The sequence below is a fragment of the Myotis brandtii genome, unplaced genomic scaffold (genome assembly GCF_000412655.1).
Source record: "Myotis brandtii unplaced genomic scaffold, ASM41265v1 scaffold679, whole genome shotgun sequence".
NCBI classification, from domain to species: domain Eukaryota; kingdom Metazoa; phylum Chordata; class Mammalia; order Chiroptera; family Vespertilionidae; genus Myotis; species Myotis brandtii.
The window spans coordinates 644403-655277 of record NW_005370653.1 but is presented as its reverse complement, the minus strand read 5'-3'; the positions used below and the strand labels follow the sequence as shown (position 1 = coordinate 655277).

The window sequence follows — 10875 nt, the reverse complement described above, 5'->3', positions numbered from 1 at the left end:
AGAAACATCGATCAGCTGCCTCCTGCACACCCCCTACTGGGGATGTGCCCGCAACCAAGGTACATGCCCTTGACTGGAATCGAACCTGGGACCCTTCAGTCCACAGGCCGACGCTCTATCCATTGAGCCAAACCGGTCAGAGAGAGACTGTCTCTTTAAACTGTTTCCACAATCATTATAAATAGAACTTGGCAAGGAATAATTTTTGTAGAAAAACATCTTTTATAATGAAAGACCGACCCACTGCTCACACTCCTGAACAGGAGGGTCTTTTACAAAAGGAACTTTCTCCAACCACCACTGTTACTGGGGAAGGTCCAATACGTTTTCTCCATTCAGAGCAAGCGACCGTTTAATGGAATTATACATTCATGAGACAATATACTACTCACCTTCACAGATTTTGTTACCAAACTGCAAATGAAATCCATGAATCCAAGATCTTTGTAGCAGTGGGTAATCAAAGTTCCTTTAGCTAAGGGCACTCCAGATTGCTGTCAGAGACAGAAAGAACAGCCACTGACTGATCGTAACTTTTAATCCTCACCCGGCTATATTTTTATAGGAAGGAAGAGGGAGAGAGAAACATGGACTGGCTGCCTCCCACAGGAGTACTGACTGGGGAATCAAACCAGCAACCTGGGTATGTGCCCAGACCGGGAATTGAACCCATGACCGTTTGGTGCACGGGATGACACTCAAATCAACTGAGCCACACCAACCGGGGCTTCATATGGAAAATAATACAATAATTAATAAATAGCACAAGAATAAGCCTTGTTTCCTGTACTCACAACTGTAAACCTACTTTTGCCCCACCCTCTATCTAAATTGCCCAGCCTGTATCAGGTATAAATAAAACCCAGCTGCTATTTAAACAGGAAGTTAGGAAATAAAAATGGAGGTAATACCCTCAGAAGCACCAATGACTTTATTTTTTCCAAACTACATCTTAATCAAGATTTGTACTGATCACAGATACGTGTCATTCAACAATCATACCTTAACTGGCAATAACCAGAACCATTTGTGCTTTGGATTATTAATTTTTAGGAGCTGTATAACCCGCACAAATATTCTTGTCTCATGGTACGGGAGAACACAAGCTATGAGGCTATCTTGATTATACAGATGGATGTGGAACCTGGGGGGAAAAGCAAACAATTCAAATTGACACAAAACTTACAAGCACGTATTTCCTTACACGTCCACATTGTATTATCAATGAGCTAAAAATACTTAGAATGAATACTAGTCAAAACAATCACGTAATTATAGGATACAGAGCATTAACCATAGCCCTCTATTTTGCACTGAAGTACTCAACACGGTTCTGCCAATTCCTATGCGGTAATATATGAAATATCAATACCAAAACCTGTATCCCACTCACTTTCTCTCAGCTTTGTTTTAACCTATCATAACATTAACATAACCGTGGGATCACTGCAGTCAAACCAACGGAGAAGCAGCCGGCCACCAGGCAGCAACGCTCCAGGGTTCACCTTCCACAGCTGCCTCAGTTCCCTCATTATCGTAATTCTAAAACCAAAATACTGATCAAAAACAAAATCATCAAATTAAACCCTACAGAACTTGTCCATGAACTTCACAAAACTTTGTACTGGTCCCTCTAACCTAGTAACAAAAGACAGATTTGTTAATTCTGTCACATACATTAAATCTTTCCAGCCTTCAAACCCTAGCTCAGATGCCTCTTTTTCTAAGCTTTTCCTAATCCCCCCCCAGCAGTGACCCCTCTTACTGTGTCTCCACTCCACCGGTACCTTTCAGAGTAACACACCACTGTGCCTTTTCTTAGTTTTCTATGTGGTTTTGTGCTAGCCAAGGCACTACTCTCCCCACTAAGCCTTCCTCGACTAATTCAGGGGGTTCTCCAAGCCCCAAACACTGCATACACCTTCATTGTAGCATTTATTTCAAAACAGTAACGAAGGGCAGCCTTCTTTGTATCAAACTCAATGTAACATGAATAAGTAAATGCAGACTCAAATGCAAAAGTGCTCCTTAGAGTATTTGATCTATTTGGGAAAACTGAATGCTAGAAGGCCCAGGAAAATATTACAGACTTGATTCTTTTTTTGTCTGATGAGTTTAATGTTCTGATAATTAGAAGACCCAGAAAATATTATGTTTTCTCCACGACTCACTTGCTTCCTAAAGGGAAGTCACTTTATCACCATGTCTCCAACGAATGAAACAGAAGTATTTCTTTTCTTAAAACGTATATAAGGGGGAATAAACAAAGATGTATAAGCTGTGATGTGATGCTAGTAAGTGAGAAAATAAAGCTGGGTAAACTTACTGAGACAACTCCCAAAGAGGATGAAGTATCAGACCTTGGAAACAAACTTGTATCCAACTTACTAGATGTGCGACTTAGGCAACATTAGTAACCCATCTATGCCTCAGTCTTCCCATTTATAAAATGGGGACAAGTGTCTCCCCATAGGAATGTTGTGAGTACTGAGATAATGCATGCCAAGTGTTCACTCACCATGGGGCCTGGCATATAAATGTTCGATACACGTTCAATTACGATTTTCCTAATTCTGGTGTTTCAGAGGATTGCTATTTCCCTTTTCCCCAAACCACTGACTTTGTTACTTTAGCAAGAAAGAAGTTCAGTGGTCCCCTCTGCCCAACACACAGTAACAACTGCTAATGCAAAGTGACACGAGCGCCTCAGAACGGATGAGGTGCGACCTCAAGACCTTCAGCAGTCCTGTACCGTGTGTCACTGTCAACAAAAACGAGTTTAACGGCAGACGGACCGGCTCATCTCACCACATCTCCAGGCATCACGTTAAGCCCTCGCTTACCTAATTTTTCAGCTTTAAGTGGGTACATGCTGTCATTATTTATTTATTTGTTTTTTTTAAAAGATCAAAGTCGTCAGCCCGATTATTTCTGTAATTCCGCTTCCTACCTGTGAATCAGCCACTCCAGACACTTGTGTGCTGGCTTCAGCAGGAAGTAGGGGGACAAGTGAATGAGGAACAACGAAATGTTCTCATCCAGCTGCTTGTTCACGGCTTTGGTCTGCACGCTGCGCGCCAAGGTCTTGGCGAGCTGGCTGAACAAGGGGGCTTCGAACTGCTCGAAGGCGGGATCGATGCCGAGCAGCTCCTCCAGGCCGGTGCACCCTGGGAAAAGGACGGTTCCTTTAATGACCCTTTGCAAGGAGGCGCATCTCACCCCTCGTTCGCAGTTTTACTCACCCTTCAAAGAACTCTGAATCCTTTTAGCGTGCACAACCTGTAACATGGTCCCAAACACAGATTCCTCATTTTCAACTAGAGAATAAATAATATTGCACCAACTAGGAGAACAAGAAGTACTTCCTACAGGGGCTGTGTTGTGTGTGTGTGTTTAGTATCTGCTACTAGAGGCCTGGTGCACGAAATTCGTGTGTGTGTGTGTGGGGGGGGGGGGCTCAGCCTGGCCTGCTCCCTCTTGCAATCGGGGACCCCTTGGGGGATGTCGGGCCTAAACCGGCCGTCGGACATCCCTCTCCCAATCTGGGATGCTGCATGCACCAGTGACCATACTTTTCATGCAGGTGAAAGGCATCTTGCTGCTGTATGGGCAGCTACATTTTTTTGCCGTGATTATAAAAAGTAGTTCATAACATGATCCTTCTGAGGAAGTCATACCATTTCCCCCACCTTATGGGTGGAGAAACTGAAGCAGAGAGAAGTCACTGGCTTTGTCACAGTTCTAAGTGTCAGGAGTCAGGGCTGCCCACAAAATGTGCAAGCCAGAGTCCATGCATGTCATCGCTGCATCATCCTGTCTTTTCAGGGTTCGAGTAGCCTTGCCAGGTTTTAATTTTTAAATCTAAGAGGCTGTTCCCAACAAATAGGGTAGGGTCCCTAGGCCTGGCCAGCGATCAGGCCCATCTGTGGGGTGACCGGCGTGCGGGGCGATCACCCCCTACCCACCACCCGCCTTGCTTGGTGACCTGGCGCTGCCCGCTGGCCACTCCCCCCCCCCCATTGCCTACTTCTGGGGGGCGGGGGGAGCAGACGCTCCTGCATTGAGCGACTGCCCCCTGATAGTCAGTGTGTCATAGCGACCTGTCCTCCGGTTGGGTCGATTTGCATATTAGGGTTTTATTATATAGGAAGGATAGTAACTCAGCCCCTTGTGGCTGTCCGTCCTCTCTGTGCATTAGACGACCTCCCTAGCCCTGTGGTTGCATCTGTGCACGTATGTACGTTTCAGGCGCCTTGCACCTGACTGTCATTCTCTTTCCCTAACAACGTGAGGTCAACAAGTTAGGATCCGCTCCGGGAGAGGGCAGGTCAGGAGAGAAAGCAAGGAAATACAGCCACATCCAGAAAGCCAACGCTCCCCGTGGCGTTCGAAGGGGCAGGAGCTCACCGATGGCAAAGGCGGTGTCCCGGTCGATGGTGGCCGCTTCCTTGGGGTCAAACAACAGAGAGGCAACTTCATCCCTGGACAGGAGGCTGGGGTCGCTCTGCGGGAGGGCGAGGCGCTGGAGCTGCTGGGCTAAGGACGTCATCTCTCCCGCTGGCGGGATCCTGAGACACGGGCGAGGAAACGCGCCGGCCGTCAGCCAAGCTGTCTCCTCCGCCTGCCTGCGAGCAGCAAACGCCTCCCCCACAGGCAGCTGCCCGGCCCCCAGGAGCTCCAAGGCCCCTCAGTCCGGCTCCCGGACTTCCACACCCGCGGACGCCGTGCCCTGCATGGCCCACCCCCGCCCCCAGCCCCCACTCACCGGGAGCTCGATTTCGGCAGCACTCGGATCGCAAACCCCTCACAGCAGTTCCCACATGGAGCCCAGGGCGGCTCGCGACCGGAAACCCAGCGCACGCCTCAGAGCGGCTTCCGGTTCCGGGCGCTACGGCGAGAGAAAGGAGACAAGCTTCCTGGAAACGCAAACGACGGCTCCGCCTCCTGGCAACGAAGCCCCGCCTTCGTCGACCGAACTTCCGACTCCCGGTGCCACCCTCCCCAGGGGCTGGGCCTCTGCTCCCGGTTGGCGTCGGAAGGTTCCGGCCCCCGCGTGCCCTAGTGGGAGCGGACCGCCCAGTAGCTCGCGTCAGGCAGTCGAAACAAATGCAGGAGCAGAACCATGCATTGCAGGTACCTGTGCCGCCGCCCGGTCCAGCCTCCCTGCTCTTTGGAGGCCACTACTGAGCTTTCTTTTCTTTTAAATGTACCCCATTGGCCCGGCCAGTGTGTCTCAGTGGTTGAGCGTCGACCTATGAACCAGGAGCTCATGGTTGATTCCTGGTCAGGGCACATGCCGGGGTTGCAGGCTCCATCCTCAGTGGGGGGCGTGCAGGAGGCAGCCAATCAATGATTCTTTCTCATCATTGATGTTTCTATCTCTCCCTCTCCCTTCCTCTCTGAACTAAAAAAAATTTAAAAAAATTTTTTAAAGATAGGACCCGAGCCCCAGGTCCTCTAATCCCATTTGAGTGCTTTTTCTACTAATAACACCTCCTTGAGAGACCTTTCCCTAAATGTCCAGCTTCCTGCAGACCCAGTCATAGCCCATATTTCTTGTTTTTTTAAAAAAATATATTTTATTGATTTTTTTACAGAGTGGAAGGAAGAGGGATAGAGAATTAGAAACATCAAAGAGAGAGAAACCTCAATCAGCTGCCTCCCGCACACCCCCCACTGGGGATGTGCCCACAACCAAGGTACATGCCCTTTGACCGGAATCGAACCCGGGACCCCTGAGTCTGCAGGCCGACGCTCTATCCACTGAGCCAAACCGGTCAGGGCATAGCCCATATTTCTTAAGGAAGTATGGTTTACTGCTTTCATGAAGGCAAATATATTTCTGAGCCTTCTGAGCAGCAATATATTCTCCAAGGTTTTTTTCTTTATATGTTATTACAATCATCTTGAAATATTCAGAGTTACTCTACTCATAGGACCAATCCTGACCACTTCCCCAACCACTAAGCCACGGAGGCGGTATTGGGATGAATTTAGATGTTATTCCACACTTGAGCAGAAGACCCAGACTTTCCAACCAAGCTCACAAGTCTATTTGCAAACTGCAGAGGAATTTGCTATCGGGTTTCTTCATCTGTTCTTAGAACATCTCCGGCAGTCTTACTCAACCATAGTTGTTATTTTTAGCTGCGTTTTGGAATTCACAATGCACTGCCACCCTGCTCTCCATCAAATCAAATCAAATACATGAGATTTTTGTTTGCCTGAGTATCTATAGCGACATTAGCTTTTCCCACGTGTTTGTTTTTTATGTTTAATTTTAGTAATTAAAAAAATTCAAGGAGCAGGGTTAGAATTTTCAGATTCTAGGAATGCCCATATAATCATTGGTTATATTAATGTATTGACTATATTAATCATTAGTAAATTGTATCAATCATTAATATATGAAGGGAAATATCTGAAAGTAATTCAAGGATAGACTTTAAAAATAACATATAAGAGCCCAGCTGGCATAAGTCAACAGATTGATTCCCGGTGAGGGCACATGCCCAGGTTGCTGGCTTGATCCCTATTGTGGGGCGTGCAGGAGGTGGCAGATCAATGATTCTTTTTCATCGATGTTTCCATCTCTCTCCCTCTCTGAAATCAATAAAAAGATATAAATTTAAAAAAAGAATGAAAGAGAAAGGGAAACCTTCTGGTACATGGGCTCTCCCTGCTCCATTGTCGTGAGCACTCAGGCCCCCATCCATTCAGCGTATATAGTACAGGCTACGGGTGTCATCTGAGGTTACACTATCTCCCGCTCGGGCACCTCTCCTCATCACTTTCCATCCCCTCTGGCCCCCGAGGCTCGTTTTAGCCATGGGTCACACGGCCAGCTTGTCTACAATGTCCCTGTAGAGATTCAGTGACCCTTTGCCCACTGTCCAGCGCCCCCACTCCAACACCGAGCATCACATCCCATGCATGTGACTTAGAGGCGGGGGTCTAATAGAGGGCTTTGCCTGCAGCAAGTGTTTCAAGAAGAACTTGTGGCCCTAACCGGTTTGGCTCAGTGGATAGAGCGTCGGCCTGCAGACTCAAGGATCCCAGGTTCGATTCCGGTCAAGGGCATGTACCTTGGTTGTGGGCACATCCCCAGTAGGGGGTGTGCAGGAGGCAGCTGATCGATGTTTCTCTCCCATCGATGTTTCTAATTCTCTATCCCTCTCCCTTCCTCTCTGTAAAAAATCAATAAAATATATTTTTAAAAAAAGAATAACATGTAGGCAAGACAGTTTCTGGGAGCTCGGGGAACAATCTGGCCACAGTGCCCGGGGAGCTGTGAGCCACGTCCCATTTCCCCTGGAGGAAATGACAGAATAAGGGATCTCTCTGATTAGCAGGAACTCTGCCAACCACCCAGCCTGCAGCTCACCTGGAACTCCCAGCCGGGAACATCTCCCTGGCACAATGGCTTTCGTTTCATTGCTGTTCAGTTCCAGACGCATAAACGTATAGAGGGAAATCCAGGGATAGAACCGGGGACAAGGAAAGCAGGCAGTGGAACCAAATACTTTATATTTTTATTGATTTCAGAGAGGAAGGGAGAGGGTGAGAGAGAATCATTGATCAGCTGCCTCCTGCACGCCCCCTACTGGAGATGGAGCCTGAAACCCTGGCAAGTGCCCTGACCAGAATCGAACCGTGACCTCCTGGTTCATAGGTCGACGCTCAACCACTGAGCCACACTAGCTGGGCGGAACCAAATACTTTTAAAGAGCTACATGGACTTCATGGAATTTCCTTTAAATAATCCCCCGGGATCATCAAAAATAGGTCCCGACTGCCCTCGTTGGTCCTGCAGAGTCCTAGGTCGTGTGCCCCTTCTAACTTGAGCACCAAGCCGGGCAGCTGTGGGCTCAGGGCAGGGGTGTCTGGCAGAGCAGCTGTGGCTGCCAGGCCTCTGCCGGGTTAGAATAGTAAACAGCTGTTTCTCAGAAACAGAGATAGGGCTATCCACAGCCTTGCCTGCTAAATTTAAACTTAATAAAGCACTTTCCTAACAAATTAGACCGGTGATTTGCAGCCGGGGTGGGGCCGGGAGAACTCTGTCCCCAGGGCATTGGGGGAAGGGACCAGCAGGTAGAGTTGGAGACCTTCAGGGTGATTCTGTGCCCCACTTGTGAACCCCGACGCCTCCTGGGAAAACTGGCTCAGACTGGGAGGCTGAGGGAGAGCTGTCCAGCCTTGCCTGCAATGTGCCCACCATGCTCCTAACCCAGGGGTCAGCAAACCGCCGCTTTCGAGCCACATGCAGCTCTTTGCGGGCGCGCACGTACAGTGCGATTGAAACTTCGTGGCCCATGCGCAGAAGTCGGTTTTTGGCCTGGGCGAGTCTATTTTGAAGAAGTGGCCTTAGAAGAAGTGGGGGGTGGACATATAGAGAGGACGAACGAAAGGAGATAGACGAAACAAGTATACAAGACGAGTGTGGATGGGAGAGTTGGAAGGGGTTGACCTCAGCGAACGTACCTCAATCAGATTGAGGACGTTTTTAGCAAAGGCCAGCTTAGGAGTACGCTCATTAAGTTAATAACAATGTACATACCTATATAGTTTAAGTTTAAAAAATTTGGCTCTCAAAAGAAATTTCAATCGTTGTGCTGTTGATATTTGGCTCTGTTGACCAATGCGTTTGCCGACCACTGTCCTAACCCTTCAGAATGAAGCTGGGCGGCCCTTAAGGAAGAGGATGGAGGGAGATGTCCTGAGTCCTGGCCCCTCTCGGGGTGGCCCGGGGAACTTTCCCACGCGCTGAGGGAGCCGCTGAAGAGGCTGGATTGGAGAATGAGAACGAGGTGAGTATAATTAAATGTTGACAACAGTTGACGGAGAGACTTTAGAGTGTGACTGTGGATGTCATCACCATGTCTTCCATAATCAGGGACGTGTGCAGACAAATGGCCATTCAGCCTGGAGCTGATGGCGCAAGTGGGTGCCTCCTGTCCCTGCGGGTCTCAGGCCCGGCCCACCGCTCAGCCCTTCTCTGCGAGAGCTGGGGAGGGGGCTCCCTCAGGCCGAGACTCCGGGAAGAGGGGAGGCTCAGATGCCATTGGTTAACGATCCACATGACCCTGGAAATGCAAATGTATAAAAGGAAACCCACAGGGAGCCTATGGCTTGCAAGCAGCTGCTATTTTCTGGTTGGTTAGCCAAGAAGACTTGCATGAGCGTGGCACAGTGGTTGAGCATCGACCTATGAACCAAGAGGTCACCATTCGATTCCCGGTCAGGGCACATGCCCAGGTGTGGGCTCTATCCCCAGTGTGGGGCGTGCAGGAGGCAGCCGATCAGTGATTCTCTCTCATCATTGATGTTTCTCTCTCTCTCTCTCCCCCTCTCTCCCTTCCTCTCTGAAATCAATACAAATATATCAAAAGAAAAAATTGCCTCCTAGTGTCAATACACCTATTTAGCTGCCTCATGGTGTGTTTCTTTCTTGTAAATATCTTCTCTCCCCACCTAAAATTTAAGCCTTTGGGGGAGAAATTACATGTTTTGCCTCTTTATATTCCCAACATGTAACATGTTACATATAGTCCGTGTATGTAAGGAGAGCTCAACTCCTAGGATATCGTCCCCACATGACCGTGAACAGCCACCTTTCACTTTCAGACGTATCCCAGTTGGGAGAATGCGTTTTCTGGTCTCCTGATAAATAAATGACTGTGGATGGTGATGGTGGTGGAAAAGAGCCCTTCATGTTGTATTTTATTCTATTTTCATATTTTCAAATATATATTTTTATTGATTTCAGAGAGGAAGGACGAGAAGGAGAGAGAGAGAAACATCAATGATGAGAGAGAATCATTGATCGCTGCCTCCTGCACGTCCCCTACTGGGGATCAAGCCCGCAATATGGGTATGTGCCCTGATCGGGAATTGAACCCTGACCTCCTGGTTCATGGGCCGAAGTTCAACCACTCAGCCACGCCGGCCGGGCCATGCTGTATTTTATCTGTCTTCTCTTCCTTCCCGTCTTCAATGTTACAGCCAGATTTTTGATGTTTGTTTCTGAAAACAGAACAACCAGTCATTAGCGGCTCTTTCACAGGGAAATGCAGAATTATAATTTTCGTTTCAAGTCCAGCAGCGTGTTCGGATGAGATAATCATCGCCTGAAAAGCTGTATGCAAAATATTGCTCTTCTCCTCTTGGCTCAGCTGAGAGAGACAGGGCAGGAGCCGGTTGGCACAGAGATGGCGGGGGGTGGATCAACATTCTTCCAGTGGCCTTAGGCCCTGCAGGCCCGGCTGAGGGACCCCACCTGCCAGAGGGACCCCGCTCACTCCGCAGACGCCCTTTGAGCCATGGGGCCACCCCAGGTGCAGCTGGCCGGGGAGGGACAGCGGGAGGTTGGCTCCAGGGTGTATCCGGCCCGTCTCTCACCCAGTCCCGCCCCACCAGCCACCTTCTAATTAATTTCCTTTCGATGTGCACGAATCCGTGCACCGGGCCACTAGTAGGACTATATAAAGCCCGAGTGCTTTTATTAGCTGTGACGGAAAGGAAAACAAGAGGTATGCCAGTGTAGGAAATCCCGTCCTAAAAAAAGAAGTGGATGTCTTCATTTTGCCTCCCTGGCCTTGACTCCGCTCCCAGCCAGCTCGCCCATGTGGCTGGTCTCACGCGGCCACACCTTCGGGTTGGGCCCCTAAAGTATCCCTTCTTTCAGAACCAAGACCATGGAGCAGCTCAGTCTGAGAGAGAGGCTGGGCAGAGGGGCCTGGAAGGCTATGATTCAAAGGGTGAAGTTCTCTGCCCTCAAAAATATGTATAGTTATGCAGTCATACTGCTTTCTCCATGGAGGCATTCATCTTTGAAATGCAGACATCCAGCCCGGCCAGCGTGGCTCAGTGGTTGAG

The 10875-nt window shown here is 48.9% G+C and overlaps 2 protein-coding genes across 2 annotated transcripts in view; one reads left to right on the top strand and one right to left on the bottom strand.

Annotated features, from left to right (window-relative positions):
• HEATR1 (HEAT repeat containing 1) overlaps positions 1 to 4874 on the bottom strand; it is a 35360-nt gene extending 30486 nt beyond the window's left edge. The window contains exons 1-5 of the mRNA XM_014529276.1: positions 4766 to 4874; positions 4408 to 4568; positions 2951 to 3167; positions 1003 to 1144; positions 393 to 494 (exon numbers count right to left, since the gene is read on the bottom strand). Of these exons, the coding sequence (XP_014384762.1) occupies positions 393 to 494; positions 1003 to 1144; positions 2951 to 3167; positions 4408 to 4549 (603 nt within the window). The 5' untranslated portion in view covers positions 4550 to 4568; positions 4766 to 4874. The remainder of the gene's footprint in view (positions 1 to 392; positions 495 to 1002; positions 1145 to 2950; positions 3168 to 4407; positions 4569 to 4765) is intronic.
• Positions 4875 to 5147: 273 nt separating this feature from the next.
• Positions 5148 to 10875, top strand: part of ACTN2 (actinin, alpha 2) — a 58200-nt gene continuing 52472 nt past the window's right edge. The window contains exon 1 of the mRNA XM_014529275.1: positions 5148 to 5152. The gene's annotated coding sequence lies outside the window, so the exon portion shown is untranslated. The remainder of the gene's footprint in view (positions 5153 to 10875) is intronic.